This window comes from Notolepis coatsorum (assembly GCF_963971535.1).
Source record: "Notolepis coatsorum genome assembly, chromosome: 15".
In the NCBI taxonomy this organism is placed as follows: domain Eukaryota; kingdom Metazoa; phylum Chordata; class Actinopteri; order Aulopiformes; family Paralepididae; genus Notolepis; species Notolepis coatsorum.
In genome coordinates, this window is record NC_140179.1 from 51,973,685 (window position 1) to 51,998,344 (window position 24,660).

At 42.8% G+C, this 24,660-nt stretch overlaps 1 protein-coding gene across 1 annotated transcript in view; it reads left to right on the forward strand.

Annotated features, from left to right (window-relative positions):
- LOC311241748 (uncharacterized protein) overlaps positions 1-23,187 on the forward strand; it is a 72,635-nt gene extending 49,448 nt beyond the window's left edge. Inside the window, exons 2-3 of the mRNA XM_084330644.1 lie at positions 22,520-22,705; positions 23,014-23,187. Of these exons, the coding sequence (XP_084186770.1) occupies positions 22,520-22,705; positions 23,014-23,042 (215 nt within the window). The 3' untranslated portion in view covers positions 23,043-23,187. The remainder of the gene's footprint in view (positions 1-22,519; positions 22,706-23,013) is intronic.
- The last annotated feature ends 1,473 nt before the right edge of the window (positions 23,188-24,660 follow it).

Sequence of the window (24,660 nt, forward strand, 5' to 3'; positions counted from 1 at the left end):
ACAGTACGGCTCAATACACACAATTGTTAAGGGGATGCAGACCTGAGAAAGACGTTTGTCTTGTTTACATCAGGGTCCCCCATTTTCAATTCATATAGAACGACTACGCCGTAACAAATCATTAAAAAAATATACCGTTAACTGGAATATGTTGTGCCTTTACACATATGTTGGATTATGTAATTGGTTTGTCATGACAAACAAATAAAAAAATCGCGATTTACCCGCTGGCTACAGCAACACAACACTCAGTGACTGCATGTAGTCAGAGCCAGAGCTCAGCAATGCCGCTCTCGGCAGCACATTCTCGCCGCGGGCTGAGCTCTGGTGTCCGCTGGAGCAAGCCAGAGACAGCCGGCGGATGCGATATTTTATTTGTTTGTCATGACAAACCTTACATAATCCAACATATGTGTAAAGGCACAACATATTCCAGTTAACGGTATCTTTTTTTAATGATTTGTTGCGGTGCAATCAATACTTCCATGCATTCGGGACCTCCATGTTTGGGGGGTATTCAGCAGACAAATCGGTTGCAGGGATTAGGCTCCCATCAGGCGGGCAAGAACAGCTTGAGGGGAGCTTAGTATTCCTGCCGTGGAGGAGGTGGCTACAACATCAACACACATGTTGTAGCCAGCTGGTAAATCGCGATTTCTTTATTTGTTTGTCATGACAAACCAATTACATAATCCAACATATGTGTAAAGGCACAACATATTCCAGTTAACGGTATATTTTTTTAATGATTTGTTACGGCGTAGTCGTTCTATATGAATTGAAAATGGGGAACCCTGATGTAAACAATCGCGCTGCCGCGGCAGCGGTGGATAGGGGGGGCGGGTCACGTGGGGGTCGCGGCCAATCGGAGGAACCCGGAAACCGAATTCCGTTGCGTAAGTGATACACGCGGCCTGGTGGTAGCTGGCTGCTGCTGGAGCCTGGGCCTGGCCTGGTGGCTGGTAGCTGGTAGGCTGGGGCTGGCCTGGTGGTGATGGCTGGTAGCAGCTAGGCTACTACTAGCCCGTGTTAGCTGGCTGCTCCTAGCAGGCTTGTTTGTTTATCCAAGCAGGTAATCCAAGCAGATTTCCAGACTAAATCCAGTCAGTATATCACTAAAGGCAATATCAAGCAAGCTTTAGCAAGAAAACCCATAAAAAGCTAATACCTCTTACACCTATCACACCGATCCCACCTATCACACCTCTCACACCTCTCACACCTTCACACCTCTCACACCTATCGCACCTATCGCACCTATCGCACCTATCGCACCTATCACACCTATCACACCTATCACACCTATCACATCTCTCACACCTCTCACACCTCTCACACCTATCACACCTATCACACCTCTCGCACCTCTCGCACCTATCACACCTCTCACACCTCTCACACCTCTCACACCTCTCACACCAATCTCACCTATCACACCTATCGCACCTCTCACACCTCTCACACCTATCCCACCTCTCACACCTCTCACACCTCTCACACCTATCACACCTCTATACCCATTCTGCAATCTGTTAATAAAGTTTTCAATCAATCAATCAATCAATCCCGCAGTGCAACGTGACCCAAATCAGCCAATGCCCGCAGTGCAACACTCCAATTCAGCCATTGGGTGGGACGGTCACGTGACCCAAATCAGCCAATGGAAGCGTGAGGGGCCTCAGCCTGCGGGACCCCAGCCTGTGGCTGTGGTTCTGCATCAAGTGCTCACAAAAACATGCTGGTTGCATGTTCTCATGCACACATCATCACACTAATGTTACTGCATCAGACAGTAATGTTGAAACATAGAAATTAGTGGAAAATATATATTTTTATAAGATAAGATAAGATATTCCTTTATTGCATTCTACCACTGAACCGCAATACTCTGTATTTACTTAATTATTTTAAGTTGTACATGGGTGCTGCCGAGTACAGACGGCTCTGCTCTCATCATGGCGGACAGAACGAAACGTTCAAAAGTCTGGGTCTATTTTACTAAAGTCGATGCTGACAACTAGGGCTGACCTTCGAAGCTTTTTTTGGCAATCGTAGCTTCGGGGCCGAGCTTCGATTTTAATTCGAAGCTTCGAAAAAAAATAAAAAAAAAATATTTTTTTTAATATATATATATTATTTTTATCTTATGTTGTGGGACTTGTACAGCACTTTCGTAAACTTTGTTGTTTTTAAATGTGCTCTATAAATAAAGTGGGTTGGATTAATTAATTAAGTAGCCCCTTTCGTGACTGTGACGCAGCATCCAACAAGGTTTCACTCGGCTGTGTGATTTAATTCCAGGTGGATCGCTGTTGTCGTTTGAACAACTTCAGATTTCATGGGAACTACCAATCCCCCAAATCAAGAATGTTTAAGATGAATGAAGTAAGATTTTGATTATTTGAAATATGGCCTGTGTAGACTAAACTATGCACATAATTATGTCAGTCTACAAGGTCCGGATTCTACATGGTCCGGCAATGTAGACCTTGTAGACTCCACTACAGACCAATTATCAGTGAATGTTCATGCATTTTTAAGAAGGGCAACTTCCACAAAAAAACAAAGAACTCACCAAAACATCTCAGTAGCACCTTATCTAAATGTTATATTTCATATATGGAGATTCATATTTATTTATGTATTGCACAGCGTTTCCGTTAGCCGGTAATTACCTGTATTTGTCCGGCAAAATCTGTTGAAGTCCGACATATTTAATCTCTCCGGTTCTCCGGTCTTAATGTCCGGTGAAAATAATTCCCTCTAAGCACAATTTGATTATTTTAATTGTATTAACACTTTGGTTGCCTAAGGTTAAATTAATGATATACCATAGATTGCCAGCGCTATTTGTCTATGGAGAAAGTCCCCTTCTTTGCAGGGCTATAACTTTTTAAATTCTATTGCTACATTGCCATTATTAGGGCCCATTCAAAGTCCTATATGTATTGTTCATTGTGTAGCAACGTTAAACTTTTTCATTCACATATTCATAGTAAAATATGGTCTAATGTATAAGTATGTTTTCATCTCTTTCTGCAGCTTTCTCCAGAACGTGATATATAGCCCCAAATGCATTATATTGATGATGAAATACAGTTTGATGGCAATCAGCGCGATATAAAAAATTCCAACTAGACGTACTTCTAGAAGTTACTACACGTCATCTGATGTTGACCGGATGGGCGAGGGGGCGTTTATAATTCCGTGGGCAGCGTTATACCAATCATCTAATGTGGGTCAAATGTTGATAATATCAGTTATTATCGAAGACGGTAACGTTACACGCTGAAACTCACCCCAGTCTCCGCGCGCCGTTGGGCGATCATCGTCGAGTAGAAATTTTATCATTATGGGATATATTATTACCCGGTCCATCTCCAGCTTGTATAATGGTATATACGTCCAAATCATGTTGTTTATCGAGTTATTGGCAATCGATCGCTATGTAGTGTGACGAGCTAGAGTGCCGGAACCTATACCGAGTGCCCGGAAGTAATATGGCCGACCAGCAAAACCTCTACTGCGCTTCCTGTTAAGCGGTTGCGCCGATCGGCCACATAATTGAGACTATTGAGAGATGGCGCTGCTCCGACCGGCTGCCTTTCTGTTCGCTCCGTCGAGACTGTGTTTACTTTTGTTAATATTTATAGTTTTTAGAGTTTTGTTCGTACCAACTGTTGGTGCATTTAATGTATATGACCGTCAGTCACTCATAGACATTGGATTACGGGAAACTTACCAACTGGATTACTCACTGGATCAGCTTTCAGAACCGCATCAATGGCCTGAAGAAATTCTCCGGAGATTAGGACCAGATCCTTTGTTCCCAGAGCCCAGGAAAAGACGACGAGGAAAGAGGGCTGGGATCCGTAACAGGCTGAGATCCAGACGCCACCGTACACCACTGCCCAGTATATTGCTAGCCAATGTACAATCAATTGACAATAAACTGGATGACATCCGAGCAAGGATTCAATATCAAAGAGACGTTAGGGACTGCAATGTCCTCTGCTTCACCGAAACATGGCTCACACCGGAGGTTCCAGATCACGCAATTCAACCAGCGGATCACTTCTTTATCCATCGCAAGGATCGGTCATCAGAGTCCGGTAAACAACGTGGAGGAGGTATTGCCTTCATGTTTAACAAAAATTGGAGCGATCCAACTAACGTGAAGGAATTATCCAACCACTGCTCCCCAGAACTGGAATATATAACCATCAAGTGTCGTCCTTTCTTCCTCCCGAGGGAGTTAACGGCGATCGTCCTGATCGGAGTGTATATTCCACCGCAAGCCAGCAACAAGGTTGCGCTCTCCAGACTACACGACGAGGTAAATAGAATACAAGTGGCTAATGTTAACGCCGCCATTTTAGTGCTGGGAGATTTCAATAGCGCCAATCTGAGAAAGGTATTGCCTGACTTCTATCAGCATGTGACTTGCAACACCAGAGGCGGTAACATCCTAGATCACTGTTACACGCAATTTAAAGGTGGCTACAAGGCTCATTCTGATAGTGGCTTTGGTAAATCAGATCACGCGTCCATTTTTCTTTCACCAAAGTACAAACAGAGAATTAAAAGTACTCCCGTAGTCTCGCGAGAGGTGCAGAAATGGGATTTGACGTCAGAAGAGACGATCCGGTCAGTGTTTCACTACACAGACTGGAATGTGTTCCGCGACACAGATAACATTAATGTCTACACGGAGACAGTGCTGGACTATGTTTGTACTAGGGTGAAAGAAACAATCCCCACTACCAAAATGAAAGTTTACCCAAATCAAAAACCCTGGGTAGACAAATCCGTCCGTGAAGCTCTGAGAGAGCGCACCAAAGCATACAATGACGGCCTAGTGGCAGGCAACATGAATGACCACAAGGTGGCGCGACACAACGTAAGGAGGACAGTGTCGGAGGCCAAAAGGCGCTACAGGGATAAAATTGAACTCCAGTTTGAACAAGCTGACTCTAGAGCTATGTGGCAGGGGCTCAAAACGATGACAGACTACAAAGGCGCCTCCCTCAAACTGAACAGTGACATCTCCTTAGCAAATGACCTCAATACCTTCTATGCGAGGTTTGATGCTGGTAATAACAACACCAGCTCACAAGCCTCGGCAATGGGGGGGGGGGGTCGGCTGCTGATGGAGGCGCAGTGTTCAGGGTAACAGAGCATGAGGTGAGGCGGACCTTTAAAAAAGTGAATATCAGGAAGGCAGCAGGTCCGGACGGCATCCCCGGCCGCGTCCTAAAAGTCTGTGCCGACCAACTGGCCCCAGTATTCACTGACATATTTAACCTGTCCTTAGAACAGGCTGTCATCCCCACCTGCCTGAAGAAGTCCACTATTATCCCTGTACCCAAAAAATCCAAGCCTGCTTGCCTCAACGACTACCGCCCTGTAGCTCTCACCTCCATAGCCATGAAGTGCTTTGAGAAGCTAGTAAAGGGCTACATCTGCTCCTCCCTCCCCATCAACATGGACCCCCTGCAATTTGCATACCGCCCCAACAGGTCCACGGAGGACGCCATATCCCATGTGCTGCACACAGCAGCATCACACCTGGACAAGAGGCAGGGGAACTATGTGAGAATGCTATTCATCGACTACAGCTCGGCATTCAATACCATAGTCCCCTCCATACTCATAGCCAAGCTCAGGGACCTGGGCTTGGGCTATGACCTCTGCCAGTGGGTCTTGGACTTCCTGACTGGCAGACCCCAGGTGGTGAGAGCAGGCAACTGCACCTCCTCATCCATCACCCTCAACATAGGGGCCCCCCAGGGCTGTGTTCTGAGTCCCCTCCTCTACTCCCTGTACACACACGACTGTGTGGCTCAGCGGAGTAGCAATACAATCGTCAAATTTGCTGACGACACAGTGGTGGTGGGCCTGATCTCTGCCAACGACGAGAGGGCCTACCTGGAAGAGGTCAAGGTCCTGGCGGGATGGTGCCAGGAAAACAGCCTCTCCCTGAACGTCAGCAAAACAAAGGAGATGATTGTGGACTTCAGGAGGTCGGGGGTCAAGGACTACAGCCCCCTCAGCATCGACGGGGCACCGGTTGAGAGAGTCAACAGCTTTAAGTACCTCGGAGCCTACATATCCGAGGACTTGACATGGACCACACACATTAACAGTGTGGTGAAGAAGGCACGACAACGCCTCTACTTCCTCAGGCGCCTAAGGAAGTTCCAAGTCAGCCAGAAGATCCTTAAGAACTTCTACTCATGTACAATAGAGAGCATCTTGACCGGCAACATCACCTCCTGGTTTGGGAATAGCACTGCACAAGACCGAAGCAGACTACAAAGAGTGACACGTTCAGCCGAACGCACAATTGGAGGGGGGCTCCCCACCCTCCAGAACATTTACTACAAGCGTTGCAAGGGCAAGGCTAAGAGAATCATTAAAGACTCCAGTCACCCGAACAACTGCCTCTTTGAACTGCTGCGGTCAGGCAAGCGATACCGGAGTCTCAAGGCGAGCACAGAAAGACTCAGAAGTAGCTTCTATCCCCAGGCCATCAGGCTGCTAAACGAACAATGAATGAACACTACACAACAACAACCACCAAACGCACATAGCACACACATCCACACGCACACACTCACTTTAAACAAACACACTGTAGCACCCACTCCACACACTTTATAGCACACACCCACTTTAAACAAACACACTGTAGCACCCACTCCCCACACTTTATATTTATGGATGAAGGATTGCACTACAACTCGTACACCTTACTGTAAATTGTACCTAAAATTGTACCTCATCCCATTTCTGCTTTGCACTAGATAGTACTGTACATTAGTACACTGCATAGTATTGTGTATTGTATATTATATGGTAACTCAGAACATTGTACATATGTCTATACCGAACACTGTGACCTCATTTTCTTCTTCTAAATTCATGCTATATTATGTTATTTGATACTATCTTGTCTAGCACAGTCTCTGGAGCGTAACAGTAAGAAGCATTTTGTATGAAAGTATTCTGTACTTCTGTATGACAACTATTAAAGAACTTGAACTTGAACAGATGGCGCTCCTGAACCGCCAGAGAGCTCAGTGGGTCCTGCTGGTGGATCTCAGGCCAGCGGAGGGACATTATGAATCCGATCGCAGATTTTTGAAATATTGATATAAGGACGCTGTACAGCTTCCCCCGGCAACTTTAGCATGGCCAGCAAAGACGTGAGAAGACGTGTCCCGGCACTCAAAGTGTTAAATTAGGCTAAAATTAAATAGCCTATGCGATGAACGAAACAATCATTACATTTGTTTCATTGTTGCTTCACCAAGCAGGTATAATAATGACACCGCTGTGTCAGCGGGAACTTGCTGCTAGATTTGCGACTGCATGCAGCTGCAGAGCCGCAGAATCCACTATAACCCACCCATCTGTACCGGCAGAGTGCAGTACTCCAATTCAGCCATTGGCAATTCAGCTGTTGGGTGGGGGGCGCTGTTGAGCGGTCCCAAGATAGAGCCTGAATACAGCTGAATCTGCTGCTCTGCAGCGCCATACTCCCGCAAATAAGTTGTTGGGAGGTGGAGAGAGTCATCAAGCAACCACGAAAATGTTGCCGTCTCTCTCTGCCAAATTTCTCAGTTCTTCGCTTGATATAATTAATACAAATGTCCAATATAACGGAATTCGTTGGCTCATAAAAATGTGATTATAACAGACTGCTGTTCATTAATGTCGTGCGACTGCCCAGAGACACCTATTTGATTTAAAGTCGGCAGCAGCACAGAGTCTCGGGACTTATTTTATTTGGAATATAATGACTGTATAGGCAAAAGTAGCCTAGTTTTAAGTTAAAATATTATAAATCTTGAAGATGTCATTCTTTATATAGCCTACCTATCAATTGTTTTTAAGCTCAATAAACTCTGACCGGAATTTCTCTTATTTGACCGGTAGATTTAAATCTACCGGACCCTGAGACCGGCAACAATTTTTTCTAACGGAAACCCTGGTATTGCATGCATTTCTACATTTTATTTCCTATTTTGTTTATTCATCCCAGTATCTTTCTTTCTTATGTGTGGAATTCTACAAGGCGCGCGCACACACACACACACACACACACACACACACACACACCTACACACACACCTACACACACACTTACATTTAGTCATTTAGCTGACGCTTTTATCCAAAGCGACTTACAAGTTCTGTACGACAAGACAGCAAGAAGGGTACAATTCTATCAGCTGAGTAACAATGTTCATCAAAGTGTTGCGTGTTACAGTGTAGGTTAGTTTATTAGGACAAGTGCATGACAGTAAGGTTAGTCATGGTTAGATTTTTTTTTTATCATTTCAGATAATGGTTGAAGAAGTGTCTTTAGTCGATTTTTTTTTTTTCTACTTCGATTTTTTTTAATGTTAGAAGCTTGTGCCATCGAACGAAGCTTCGAAGTATTTAAGACAGCCCTACTGACAACGCTCGTTGCCACAAGTGCAACAAGACATTTGCCAGTAATGTATAAGCGCTGGTACTTGTTAATGTGGCTGGCGGGGAGATAACGTTAGCTCCGAGTAGAATAATGGCTGACAATCCGGAAGTAAATAAACTAATGAGAGCTTCCGATTGGTGGTAAGAAGAAGAGGTGGGTGCAAGCGGTGGGACGTAATTGGCAGATCGACTGTCTGCCTCCGAATGTAACGTGACTACGTCACAGCCAAGAAAGGGAGCGCTGGATTTGTGAAAAACTCCCTGTTCCTAAACCACACGCTATCGGTCGTACCACAGTATTGGCAAAACGGGAGGAGGCTATAATAAAAACAAGCGCCCTTCATCCAAATCCACCCACACCGGATTTCTTTTAACCAAAAGATTTATTATATATTATCGGAGCTATCAATAACGTTATCGGGTTTATCGGGATGACGTCATAATTGCTGATATCGGCCCGATAATTATCGGCCCGATAATTATCGTGCATCCCTACTTTTACATTATACTTACTTAATACGTGAATAGTTCCAAGGCAATCAAAAACGATGAGTTTAATTTAATCAAAACATAAGAACAAGTCACACAAACTCAACATATGTAAGTTAGGTGAACTTCCATAGAATATTGAGTATATCCTACTCAAACTAATTGATTATTTTGAACATGCCGTTTACAGTCTGTATCTACTTAATTATCTTAAGTTGTACTTAAGTTATGCTTTTACATTATACTTACTTAATAAGTGAATAGTTCCAAGTCAATCAAAAACTATGAGTTTTATTTACTCAAAACATAAGAACACGTCACACGAACTCAAGACATTCAAGTTAGTAGAACTTTCATAGAATATTGAGTATATCCTACTCAAACTAATTGATTATTTTGAACATGCAGGTTTACTAGAGCCATATGGAATCCGCGATCACGGAATCGCGGACGGAATCGCGGAATTGAGCAATAAAAATGGAATCAACTATACTATAAAAAAAAATATATTAAAAAATTTTTTTTTTTTTTTTTTATTATTATTATTATTATTTTTTTATGTTGTGGTACTTGTACAGCACTTTGTTCAACTTTGTCAGTGCTGTAAAGTTGAAACCTTTTTAAATATTAGACAAACAAAGCACTTTGCTTTCATGAAATATTGTAAGCAGTCATTTGAGGCTTCATAAAAGCAGCACAATGAACACAAATCTGTCAGTGCAGAGTCCGACCTCATCTTAAATAACAAACAGCATTGCTTGTTGTAGTTAACAAAGAGAGGCAGAGTTGATTTTGCAAAAATATATATACCTTTTTATTTTTTTTATTTTTTTAATAATCGAATTTTATTTTCATATTCGAATCCCATGCCCATCGAACGAAGCTTCGAAGTATTTAAGACAGCCCTATTAAATGGACTGTTATATCTTATTAAATTGTGGACATTTATTCATTCCCACTTATTAGACACTATTTCTGATGGTAAAATGAGCGTACAAAGCAAAATACAGAATTCTGAAATATTAAAACGGAAAAAACGGAATTTGGAAAAAAATTAAATGGAATTTGGAAAAAAATAAAACGGATTTCATATGGCTCTAAGGTTTACAGTGTAGCCAAGTCCTTACCAAATGCAGTGAGATCTGAGGAGCTTGGTCAACTGAATGAAGAGGTCCGACTCCGAGCCTACCAGATTTAGGAGCACAGGCCAAACACTTTGAGGAGAATACTGAACGAATCGATGTTGACTGGTGGAGTAAGATCTTGGCCATGAAGACGCCAGAAGGAGGGATGATATTCCCCATCTTAGGGAAGTTGGTAAAGGCCCTTCTGTCATTGTTCACTGGCCCTCTTGTCGAAGGATCATTTAACATCATGGATGACATCATTGAAAAAGACAGGGCCAGGCTGAACATTGAGACATAATTATGAAGGCTTAGCCAGCCCATTATCAAGTCCCACATGAAGGCAACAGAGAAAAACGCCTCCAAAATGGATCAGCCCTGCACTGAGGAGCATGAGCATGTGCCTGTCTTCTTATGAGAGAAACCAAAGTCATCTGAAGAAGGGAATCGACTTTACCATAAATCATAGGCTGATCTACGCTACATTCTCTTTAAACATATAAAATGTTATAGGACAGCGTTTTAAAATGCTATTGTTTTACTGTATTTGCCCTATACACAATACATAATTTTAACTATAGACAATACTGAATTTGAACTATACACAATACTGAATTTGAACTATACACAATACTGAATTTGAACTATACACAATACATAATTTGAACTATACACAATACTGAATTTTAACTATAGACAATAAATACTGAATTTGAACTATACACAATACTGAAAAGTTACAGTATGTAGATTTGTTTATTTGTATGACAAAGTCATTCAACCCTCAGTTTCATTTAATGAATTGAAAACAGCATTGATATTACGTAAAAGAAAACTGGCAATAGAAAATATGTTCAAAATGATCTAGTTCCCTTAAAACGCTAACGCTATTAAATAAAAAGTGGAGGTTAAAATAAGAATATGACTTGGCCTGAAGATTTCTTTTGCTTTAATCCCTGTAAACATCAGCTGAATGACATTCAGGGTTTAAATGTCAATACGTTTCTAAGACCCAAAACTTGGCTAATCTGTTGCTCAATCAAATAGGCCTCCTCTACCTTTACTGGTATAAGCAATTTTCCGTCTCACTCTTAATTTCACAAGAGTCGCCAGGTCTGCTTTTCTTCCCAGAGCTGGAGACCGAGTCCCACTTCTCGGATGAAGCTCTTTAAGACTAACCTTAAGGCTTAAAGTGAGTTGCCCCCTGGTCTGGTCTGGTCTGTATACTGTATGAGCTGCGAGATACCCTGAATTTCCCCAAGGGGATTAATAGAGTATCCTATCTATCTATCTATCTATCTATCTATCTATCTATCTATCTATCTATCTATCTATCTATCTATCTATCTATCTATCTATCTATCTATCTATCTATCTATCTATCTATCTATCTATCTATCTACCCCCTTATTCAGTTGAATTGATGCATAATAAAAAGTCATATCTAAATTATGTTATTGATGATCCTTTGGGCACAATATATTCAGTTGTCCTGTCCATTTATTTAATGATGAACTGTAAACAATGTAGTATGGCTGGGCGATAAAATGACAACGATAATTTATTGCGATATATTTTAACACTTTGATCGCCATGGTTAAATTCATAATTTACCATCCCTCGCCATCTCTATTTGTCTATGGAGAAGTTCCCCTTCTTTGCAGGGCTATAACTTTTAAAATTGTATTGCTAAATTGACATTATTATGGCCCATTCAATGTCCTATATCTATTGTTCAGGGTGTAGCAACGTTATACCTTTTCATTCACATATTCATACTAAAATATGGTCTAAAGTATAAGTATGTTTTTATCGTTTTCTGCAGCTTTCTTCAGAACTTGATTTATAGCCCCAAATGCATTATATTGATGATCAAATACAGTTTGGTAGCGATCGGTGCCAGATAAAAAATTGCAACTGGAGGTACTTCTAGAAGTTACTACGTATCATCTGATGTTGACCGGATGGGCGGGGGGTCGTTTATAATTCCGTGGGCAACGTTATATCATTCACCTAGTGTGGGTCATATGATCATCAGAGCAGTTTATATGGAACACGTTAGAAAATAACGCTGAAACTCACCGTGGCTTCCTCGCGCCATTGGGGGATGAGCGTGGAACAGAATTTTTTCTATTATGGGATGGAGAAATACCGGATCCATTTCCAGGTTGTATAATAGTATATACGTCCAAATCATGTTGTTTATTGAGTTAGGGTGAGCGATCGATTATCCAGTGTGTCAAGATGGAGTCCCGGGAGCTATAGCTAGTGGTTGGGCCGAATTTGGATGAGCACCAGTTTCCTGTTTCCGGTTTGCTGTTTGGGCGATCTGCCGATCGGCCACCAGATGGCGCTCTTGAACCGTTAGAGAGTTGAGTGGAGATCAGCAGTATATCTCAGGTCCCCGGAGGAGAAATATGATTTCGATCACAGATTTTTGAAATATTGATATCAAAGACGAGTTACGGCGTTTTCGGCAGAATGAGCATGGCGGGGAAAGACGAGTTCCAGCGTTTTCGGCGATTAAAGTGTTAATAATCTATATTGATCGATAATTAAAAGAAATATCAATAAAAAAAAAATTATATTTATTTTTGTGTGACCTGCAACAGGGCCGTTTTAAAACCAGAGACGGTGGACAGACCTGCAACTTAAAGTAATGGCTTTGCTTGTCCAAATGACAATACTGACCAAATTGAGATTTATTTTTCTCTTGTCTGTTTATTTTGTTTGCTTTCTATTTAAAATACAGTTTGAAACCGTCTGTACACAGTAGCAGGCTATGTGTGCTAGCAGAGCTAGTCTCCAGTCACGGTGCACATGTGCGGTGGTTTGTCCACCAAAAAAGCGCCAAAAGATAGAAAAGAAACTAGCAGAGCCAGAACTATTTAACTCCCCTGGAGCCACAGCCAGCAGAGAAGCCTGTTTACTTTCGCTTTCAAACCAGCTGCAGCCTGAGAACTGGAGTGTGAGGGGCTGTAACACTAAAGATGGCGGCAACGACAAAGAATTGCTGCAAAATAGACATACATCTGTTAAAAAAAAAATCTTTTTAATACTTAGAACAATATCGATAATTATCGATATCGAGTGATATAGATAACATTATCATATCGTTATCGTGATATCATTTTTGGCCATATTGCCCAGCCCTACAATGTAGTGGTAGTGGTAGTAGTGGTGGTAGTAGACTAGTGGCCTGTCACGATAACACATTTAGCTGGTCGATTAATTGTCCCAGAAAATTATTGCGATAAGCGATATTATTGCGGTTTTGAGAATTTTGTTTGAGAAATGTTTCCCAAAAGTTTTCAATTAACCTTTTTATTTTTTTTACTAATATAATAGCATAATAATGCAAGGAAACCGTTTCAAAGTGCAATAAACCTTTATTTAACATTGGAAGTGTAGAGTTCCGTGTTCCTTCGCTCTCCATGTTCAATGTAGCGGGTTCTGTTTCTTCGTCATCAGTGTTGTTCAATGTAGAGGGTTCTGTTTCTTTGTCATCATGACTCATATCTTATCATATGTATTTATTTAAGTACAAGAACAAAACACAATACTTAGAATAGAGTTGCACCACATTTCCAATACAACACATGCATATGAACATCTAGGCTACTCACTACAAAACATAACCATAACATATGATGATCCCATTTTCAACATATGAGAACATATATCGCAACTAGGGATGGGTACCTTTCACATTTGAACCGATACTGGTACCGGTACCTGTGAATCGATACCGGTACCCAACGGTACCTTTTTTCGGTACTTTAGTCTCAAGAAATTTAATTTACCTACCTCAGTCGTAAAAAAAAAATCCGAACTTCAAATAACTACAATTTCGACAGTTTTCGGCTTGTCATTGCTCCGACTGCTTTGTTGTTGAATCAAGTCAAATCCTAGGTAAGCATATATTGTGCGTGTGAACGTTGACATTTTTTTTTTTTTTTTTTTTTGGTTTCTCACTTGATTCGATACTTGGTAGTACCGACGTGTTTCGGTTCGGTACCTCAAAAGTATCGAATTCGGTACCCATCCCTAATGTCAACAGGAAGACATTTTAAATATCCTAAATAAAAAAAATGCTCAGTTTGATTGTTTATTATAAAACAAACTGAAACTGGAAACAAGCCCTCTGTCTGGCTTTTTGTGTCATCCTTTTAACATGTACATGTATTATTAATGTACCTTGCGGTACCATGTACAAAATGTTAATAAAGTATGAGGAAAAAACTGTGGAAACATAATAAATAAAAAGGCAGTGAAACAATAATCAAATAAACACCAAAATATATACTATCTCTATTGGAATGGAGACTTCAGCACAGGATAAACTAGGGATGGGCAAAAATAATCCAGATCGATTGATCACATGATGTACTCGAGTACTCGTGGAGAAAAACGCTGTACAAAATAAACGTCTTTTCCGGTGTTTTAGACTTTTATTTTGAAACCCACCGACCGGAGCGGAAGTATTGTTGTTATTATCCTAGCAGAACCTGTGAGCGGGCAACTTGTCTCGTCCGGTTCTGTGTTTTTGAGCTAATGATAAAACAAATGTTGAGATTGTTGGTGAACAACTAACTTTAGGTTAGTTTTAACGTTAGCTACTAACGTTAGATGCAGCTACTACAGGCAATCAACGATGAGGAGGAATCGTCAAAGCCGTATAGAATAGCTAGGGATGGGTACCTTTCACATTTGAACCGATACCGGTACCGGTACCTGTGAATCGATACCGGTACCCAACGGTACCCTTTTTCGGTACTTTAGTCTCAAGAAATTTAATTTACCTACCTCAGTCGTAAAAAAAATATCCAAACTTCAAATAACTACAATTTCGACAGTTTTCGGCTTGTCATTGCTCCGACTGCTTTGTTGTTGAATCAAGTCAAATCCTAGGTAAGCATATATTGTGCGTGTGAACGTTGACATGAAAAGAAAAAAGTTAAAAAAAAAAGTAAAAAAAAAGAATTAATAATTTTTTTTTTTTTTTTTTTTTTTTTTTTTTTTTGGTTTCTCACTTGATTCGATACTCGGTAGTACCGACGTGTTTCGGTTCGGTACCTCAAAAGTACCGAATTCGGTACCCATCCCTAAGAATAGCCCTGTGGTGCGTAGGCACGGGAGCGCAACTCGAAACTACCTGTTATAATAAATTAATTCATGTTTAACTTGTCCCCGTGTCCAGTCCTTTGACTAGCCCCACCCGTTCATTGTAAACAATGATGCATGTAATTGTATTAACGTTATTGTGTGTTGTAGCTATGCTATACATTGTATTTCGTTTGTTAGCTATTTAGCTAATGTTGATAGCATTGAATAGCATCAACGCTAGATCTTTAATCTTTATTTAGCAGTCCAGTTTCTCCGGGCAGTAGCGAGTAACTACTTGGGTCTAAAAATAGCTACACTACAAAGAACGCTACTTGGTTAAAAGGAGCAACGCTACTCTGTAGTAACGCCAGCGGCCCCCCACACGGAGAGTGACTGACGAGAGGTACTGGTTCCGCCTCATTAAAACAAACGCGCAAATAGCAATTAATCGCGCCCGTCAAAATCATTGCATTCATTTTAATTATCGCACAGATTAATTGATTTATTGATTATCGTGGCAGGCCTGTAGTTGTTTTATTCAGTCATCAGACACAATACAATATGCACAATCATTCCACAATCTTTGATTTGGCAGTGACTAGGGGTGCACCGATATATCGGTCGGGTATCGGTATCGGCCGATAAGTGCCTTGTTGACTGCTATCGGCCGATAAGCTCAAATGTGCCGATAGCAGTCGCCGATAAATAACCATCAATTTGTGTAGCGTCAAAAGGCAAAAAAATAAAAAATGCACTCGCAACCTACCTGCACAACGCCCGCCGTCCCCCCCCCACACACACACACAAGCTACTGCATCAAAGTTACTACTTATGATTAACAAGGCATTCGTTTTGTGGCATTAACGTTATATAGTTAGTGTTACACGGACAATAACATCAGCATATTATTATTACCCATAGCAGCAAGGCATTACTCCGAGTCCGTTCATAGCTCAGTTCCATTCCGTTGCTCATTCCGTACCCAACTACCCCCACACACACACACAAGCTACTGCATCAAAGTTACTACTAAATATTCAACATTCTCTTTTGAGACTCCGCTTCAGACTCTTATCATTTGGCACTAAAAGCTAAACATTGTCACCGATATGGCTGTCCGCAACATGTCATTAATTGTGTACGCGAGGTGGTTGCTCAGTGACGACGCTAACATGAGCTAGCATGAGCTACCGGGAGGCAGAAGACTAACGTTACTGGTGAAAATGTGATTTACGTTGGAATACTCCTTTGCCAACTTGCTGTACTTTGCTTGCAGGTCTGCAGCCATTATTGCTGGATTATGAATAGCCCCAACTTTAGCCAACGTAACGTTATGGCTAAACCTTTAACATTAGTTAACGCTAGCTTTCGGTTAGCTGTTCAATGCTAATAACACAACCAAGCGAACCCATCAGAGCTCCCCATCAACACCGCTCTGTCGGGAGGATGGCATTTAAGAAAGTATCTGCTGTTAAAATGACACAAACATTCGTTTTGTGGCATTAACGTTATATAGTTAGTTACACGTTCAATTACATCAGCATAGTATATTTACCCGAAGATAGCAAGCAAGCCGTTCATAGCTCGGTTCCATTCCGTACCCAACTACCCATTCTGCAATCTGTTAATAAAGTTTTCAACCAGACAAATGTATAGAAAGGCTTTGTTTTATTATAACATTTGTTGCAGTAAAATCATTGTGTCTCGTTTGGCCATCCTGTGGAGCGCGCTGGTCGGCGGGCACTGCCGGGCAGCTAACGTATTAGCTTGTTGTGGTTCTGAGTTTGACTCGCATTCTCGCAAGCAGATCAATGGCGGCATGCCCCGAAGTAGAAAAATGAATAAACGCTTGCCGATTGGTGGTAAGAACAGCAGGAGGTGGGTGCTAGCAGTGTGGCGTAATTGGCCGAATCGACTGTCAATCAAAATGGTTCCATTGCATTGGTTGAAAGCTCTGGTTGAGAGAATAGTATCCCGCTGCAGGCCGCCAGAATGGTTCCATTGCATTGGTTGAAAGCTCTGGTTGAGAAAATAGTATCCCTCTGCAGGCCGCCAGACGATACTGGGAGAGGGATAGTGATACCATAAACATATTTCTTGATGTTTCCTTTTTTTAACTAAGTAAAGAGGCCTACAAATACAAACATACACATACAAATATACAGTAGTTTCATTAAAAAAATTAAAAAAAATATATTAAAAAAAATTACAAATACTTATTTTTTGCCACAAGTATCGGTATCGGTATCGGCCGATTGTGTTAGTTGAACAATCGGTATCGGTGGCCAATTTTCATATCGGTGCACCCCTAGCAGTGACTGAAAAGGTACAGACTGAAGCATAATGCTTATACATGCCTGTCCTATATTATTAACAAAATTAAGACTCAAACAGTATTCTAAAAGAAAATTACAAAAAAAATATTCACATTTGTAATCTTTAAAAATAGCTATACAAACCATTTTCTTAAAAACCAAAAGTGAATGACTCATTCTTAAATGTATCAGCATTGTTCCATACGGTCCCCTCCCCTAAAAATGGATCATGTGTGTTCAGCACATCCTCTTAAAGTCGTAAATGTACAGTATCATGTGACCAACTGGTAAATACGAGGTGATGGCATTCGAGTGCGCTAGTTGGAACCAATCAGATGCAAGGCAGCAGATTCAGCCAGATTATTCAACCTTTCTTTCTTGATGGTATCATGAAACTTGCTACTGTAGTTAATATTTACCACTTGGTTGTAGTGTTGTCACGAATCACGATACCAACATTTTGACTTCGATACTGATACCAGCCCAAGTATCACGATACCGGTTCTAAAATGATACCACGGCAAAAATCTCAAATATCAGGAAAAGTAATGGAATGGAATGTAATATTGGAACAGACAGAACATGGACAATTCTTTGTAAAATAATTGTAATGAATGATATCTTGATGCTGTTGAAACTATCAAAAATAATAAAATCATTGATACAGCTGCTGAGCTATATAGCTCCATTTGTTATTATGCGTTATCTCTCCACTCCACATTATATATATATATACATATGTAAATCAATATCTTCCTTTTGAATAAAATAGGCTTCAGGATTGTTAGTCTAATTCATGTCAAAAAGAGTAGCCTATAGCAAATGTACACACACACACACACGTACAGTACAGTACAGTACAGTACAGCTCAATACATACAATTGTTAAGGGGATGCAGACCAGAGAAAGACTTTCGTCTTGTTTACATCAGGGTCCCCCATTTTCAATTCATCATAACATATATGACACATACGACATACAGATAGACAGTACTGCTACATCTATACATTTATGACATAACAGATTTGCAAATACAGTACTGTTTGTGATACAAAAAGAGTCCAGAAAAGAGAGTAGACATAGAAACTGTACATTGGATGTAGGTTGGGTGGGTGGGGGGGAACTGTACATTGGAGGTGGTTGGGTAGGGGGTGGGTGGGGGACACTGTACACTGTACATTGGAATATTGACAAAGCCATACATGGTCATACATTTACTGTACATTGGAGGGGGTTGGGTTAGGACATTTGCAGGGGCCAGTTTCGAATTGCAGTCTCCCGTAGGTGTTCTTTGAGAGTGTTTTTGAACGTGGGTAGTGATTCACATTCCTTTACAGCTTTGGGTAGGGCGTTCCACATTGATGTGGCATAATTGCTAAACATGTTTAGTCCCTTGTTTGAGCCAAATCTGGGTTTAACATGATTTGGGGAGCTCCCTCTGGTGTTGTGATCGTGGTATTCACTGACCTTTGGGAAGTATTTTGACATGTACATGGGTACCTTGGTCCTGTAGTGTATCTTGTAGACCAGGCCCATTGCAAGTTGCTGTACTCTGTCGTCTACTCTAAGCCATCCTATGTTGTCAAAGTGGGCAGGGGTGAGGTGGGTTCTAGGAGTCGGGTCAAGCAGTAGTCTGACCAGTTTGTTTTGAGATGTTTGTAATTTTGTTTTTAGTGCCTTTGAGGTGCTTTGGTACCATGAGGTGCAAGCATAGTCGTAGTACCCTTGAATGAGTGCTCCTGCTGCCAGAGTCTTCAGGGTATTCTTGTTTACCAGAGAGGAGATCCGGCTTATAGCAGACTTACTGATTTTACTTGAACTTGGTGTGTGACACGCCCACTATGCAAAGCGTGCGCTCTCTCCCTCACACACACACACACACTGCTCCGGTCATGCATCCACTCAACTGAGGCATCAGGCTATTATTCTAAAAGTATCAATAATACTAAGGCTAGCCATTAACACTGAAGAACGAACACCTGTTCTGAAACATGTCTGTTGTATCCGGCTGCGATTAAAATTGTCGAAACCTGAGAGTGCTGGTCCGGCTTCCTGCTTTTTTCTACTTAAATCTTCGGGATTGCAGCACCCAGTGTCAATTATTGTGAGCACGGTCTAACTTGACTTTCAATAATACTAATAAAATGGGAGTATTGAACCATTTTTAACAGCTAGCGTTCGCAATACTTTTCTAGTATCTGTGTATCGTGCAACCCTACTTGGTTAGCCGTTGGAGTGCAAGGTCTTGGTGGTAAACATGGACCTGCCGAACGCATGATTAGTGCACTTTGCATAGTAAAGGACCTGGGAAGGGGGAGGGGACTGGGGAGTTGAGGTGCATTCCATTGAAGTCAAGAGTCATCTCCCGCCTCAACTACTGCAACGCACTGCTTGCTGGCCTCCCGGCCACTGCCACCAAGCCTCTTCAACTCATTCAGAACGCAGCGGCCCGCCTGATCTCAAACCTACCGAAGTCGGCCCATGTCACCCCACTTCTTAGGGACCTGCACTGGCTCCCCATTGCTGCACGAATCCGCTTCAAGGCCCTTGACCTGGCATACCATGCGGCAAAGGGAACCGCTCCCGCCTACCTCCGGTCAATGGTCTCTAACTACACACCCTCAAGACCCCTACGCTCTGCATCTTCTGGCCGCCTCAGACCTACTCCTATCCGAGCTCTGGGAGGGTCATCAAAGAGAAGTCGCCTATTCTCAGTCCTTGCCCCACAATGGTGGAATGAAATACCCACCCCAGTTAGGACAGCAGAAACCCATCCAATCTTTCGCCGTCGACTAAAGACGCACTCCTTCATCCATTATCTAAAAAAATAATAATAATATTTAACCCTAACTAACCTTACTGTCATGCACTTGTCCTAATAAACTAACCTACACTGTAGCACTCAACACTTTGATGAACATTGTTACATCATTTGTACATCATTTTGAAGTGTGTGACTAAGAATTGTGTTGTGGAAATCGTTAAATGTAAAGTAATTTCACCCAACTGACAGAGACTGGAGGCGTGGCCATTGTGCATGTGGCTTTTGTGTAGTTGAGTGGGCACTTGAGACAGGTTTTTCTGTTAAATACCAGCTTTTTCTGTGTTTAAATCATTCTGATGACAAACAGCAGAGAGGGTAGGATCATTTAACTGAATAATACTTGTGTACATAATTTTGAAGTGTGTGACTAAGTCATTAACAATTATCTGGACAAAAAAATCTAACCCTAACTAACCTTACTGTCATGCACTTGTCCTAATAAACTAACCTAAACTGTAACACTTTGATGAACATTGTTACTCAGCTGATAGAGTTGTGCCCTTCCTGATGACTTGTCGTACAGAACTTGTAAGTCGCTTTGGATAAAAGCGTCAGCTAAATTACTAAATTTAAATGAAGTGGGAATTAGGACAAATCCAACCTCCTACTAGGAAAAATGCAATGGAACGGCCCTCGAAAGTGGATATTCCAAGTAGGGGAATACCCAGGGTTGGTCTCTCTATGACCCCTGCAGCTTTTCCGAGATGCAGTTATCTCAAGTCATTTCAACATGGCCGCTGCATACACTATAACTGTAAACAACATTGTTTTGATCTTTAGAAGACGACTGAAGCTGGATTACTACCAATACCTGTGTTGTAGCCAAATAATAACAGTTAGTAAACATATTTGTGGTGCTCAGAACCAGCCACACAAACACCAGCTGCTTCTGGGGTCACATGCTTCTCCCTTAGACACATTACATATTTTACATCGTCTATGGTTTATTTCCCAGTTGGGGACTGGATTACAATGAGGTTGTAATTCCCATTTTCCAACTGGGATCTTCTGATCTCCGATTTTGAAAAGATTGTGGCGTTACACCTGGTTGCTATGCATTACCTATTATCTATCCACATCTGTCCCTGTACATACCTGTACTGTACATAATCCTTTTTACATATCTGTAGATATTAGTATGTCTGGTTGCTATGTGTTACCAATGCCATAAGGCCTAATACATTTGGTTGATGATATGCGTTACCTAATGCCATAAGGCCTAACAAAATAAATTGTTTGGTTCCTGTTGGTTGTCAGTTAAGGCCATGGGTAGGTAGGGAATTTATTAAATTTTTTCCCACAGCGACTATGGATAGGGAATTTCTTTATTTAATTAAAATGTTCACGACAACATGGATGCATGTACTCTGCCAGCATGTTTAATATCCATAATACTAAAGGTTTGACTAAGATTTTTATGAAACTTTATTGTAAAAAAGGGAAAGAATAAAATAAAATAAATTCCCTATCTACCCATGGCCTTAACTGACAACCAACAGGAAACAAACAATATTTTCTTTTATGCCCTAGTAGTGCCTAAATGACTAATGACTAATGTGGCAATTCCAGGTGTAGGGGTGGCAGAATAAACAACACACAGACAGGTTGCAGTTCCCAAAATCATGCTCTTTATTTTCTACTAAATAATAATCGCTTTCGGGCATTAATCTGTCGGCCGGGCGGCGTCTCCGCTCTGTGGCCTGTCGCCTTGCGCTGCTACGGGCGAGTGAGAGGGGGCTCCTCGGCTCCATTAAGTCCCCCCTCCTCAACAGGCTCACCGCGCCGTGATTCGATAATCACTCCTGATGATCCTCTAGCGACAGGTGCGTCCGGAAGCGGACGCCCAAACATGGCCAGCACCCAGCCATTGGGTCGCTACGTAACGTCCATCAATCACCAAGCCCAGGGGTGGCTTGGGGTTGCCACACTAAGGAAAATGTTGGGTCCCAAGGCTAGACCAGTTGAGAACCACTGATTTAAAGAACATTTTCATGAGTCATTCTTAGGCAGGCCCAACATGTTTTACAACAGGGACAGGTTTATTACGGCTTCTATGGGTGATTTAATGTAAAAGGCTTAATGAAAAAATGCTGATTTAATGAACACTCAATAATCGGACCGCTATCCTGTATAAAGTATAATGTGCTAATGATTTAAATAACAACGTTCCTTTTTCCAGAAGTGCCGCTGCAGAGGGTGGTGGTGACGGAGCAGCTGAGGGCGGCGGCGGAGGAGATCATGGTGCTGGTGGAGAGAGTGATGGCAGAGTTCCAGGAGGAAGCCCTACGGTCAAAGCAGGAGGTCGACCGCCAGCGCAAGCTGCTGGATATCATTCTGCAACCACAGATCAAGTTACACAGAGCAGGTATGTGAATCGGATTATTCGCAATTATAATAATAATAACTTTATTTGTATAGCACCTTCATACAGGGGATTGCGGTTCAAAGTGCTTCACATCATGTCACGATCAGAGCTCGTGTCTGCCAGATGAGGAGCAATCAGCACGGCTGCAAGAGATCACCTCATCAAGCATTCCCTACTTCAACTGGCAGAACCCGTCATCCAACGTCGCAGTGTTAAACTGCCTACCGAGGTACGACGACGCTACCTGAAGACCAGCTGTAACTACCCCTGTTTATGCTTGCCCTAACCTTCTGTTTCTTGTGCCCCAGGACTCCGCTCCAGCGCCCTTCCACCCTGACGTCTCGAGCCCCAGCGTCCTTCCACCCTGACGTCTCGAGCCCCGCAAAAAGGACTCCTGCTCGCTCTCAGGCGCAAGACCTGCGTCCTCTCTCTCTCGCTGCCGACAGCTGCACTGAAGTGCACCTGCTCTCATTCTTCTTCCCCCCAAGAACATTATAACCTCTGTGTTGTTCACATTCCTGTTTCACATTCCTGTCATACTCTGCTTGGTTGGGAAGAATAATTTAAGAACCCTAAACCGCTCCATTCTCTCCTCCTGTGTTTTGCTATTGGGCTCCGCAAGAACCCCCCATCCGCACAGAACACTGCGACCATGATGTCGGACTCAGCAGCACAGGAGGCCGGTGAATGGAGCACCAGCATCCAGGCCGCCGTCAACGGACACGCCAGTCTGGTAAATCAACACTCACAGATACTGGATGAGACTATTGCCCAACTCAGCGCTCTCACTCTCAGCGCCGCGGAGCGAGACAAACGATTAGAGCGTTTCGAAGCATATTTAACAGCCCAGCCAATTCCGCCTACTGTCTCTCCACTCATGGTATCCCCACCTGTAGTATCCCAGTCCCGGGAACCTCACGTACCCTCGCCAGAGCGTTACGACGGAAACGTTGCCAAATGTCGTGCCTTCCTCTTCCAATGCTCTTTAGTGTTTGGGCAACAACCTCTAACATTCCAGAGCGACAAATCCAAATTATCCTACCTGTCTGTTTTGCTGACGGGGCCCGCGTTAGAATGGGCGACAGCCCTCCACTTCAGTAATTCCCCCCTCTGCAATTCGTACTCCGGGTACATCGCCGACATGCAAAAGGTCTTCGACCATCCTCCCGGTGGTTCGGATAGAACGGCCGCCTTGTTTACCATCCACCAAGGACACCGTAGTGTGAGCGAGTACGCTATTGAATTCCGTATTCTGGCAGCGGGTTCCCAGTGGAATGATGAACCATTACGCGGAGCCTTTCGCCAGGGCCTCAGCGAAGTTCTAAAGGACTAATTGGCGTCGAAAGAGAGGCCTACTTCCCTTGACAACTTGATTAACTTAGCCAGAGAGCTGGACACGCGTCTCCGGGAACGCCGCCGTGAAAAGGCCAGCACCGTCAACAGCGTCCCGCTGCAGAGCCGCAGGGCCGCTGAGCAAGAGCGTCCCGTTAATAGTGTCCCGCTGCAGCACCGACGATTCGGAGCCCATGGACCTCGACCGCTCTCGCCTTCCTCTCCGCAAACGCCGTCACAGACTCAGGTCAGGGGCATGTCTGTACTGCGGGCAACTAGGCCACTCCATCGCCTCATGTTCGGTTCGCCCAAACGACGGGGCGAGGCTGTGACGCTGGGCACATGCACGGGCCTTAAATTGGTTCCCAGTTCCGGTCCGAATATGCAATTCAGTGCCACGCTTTACCACAACGGTCAATCCCTCCCTCTGTCCGCGCTGGTCAACTCCGGCGCAGACGAAAACATCATCGACGCTGGGGTAGTGTCCCACTACCACATTGCCACCGACGCCTTACCCATTCCCCGAGATGCCCAAGGCCTAAGCGGAAAGTTGCTCTCGCAAATAACGCGCCACACCACGCCTCTCTGCCTTCAACTCTCCGGGAATCATAGCGAGGAGATCC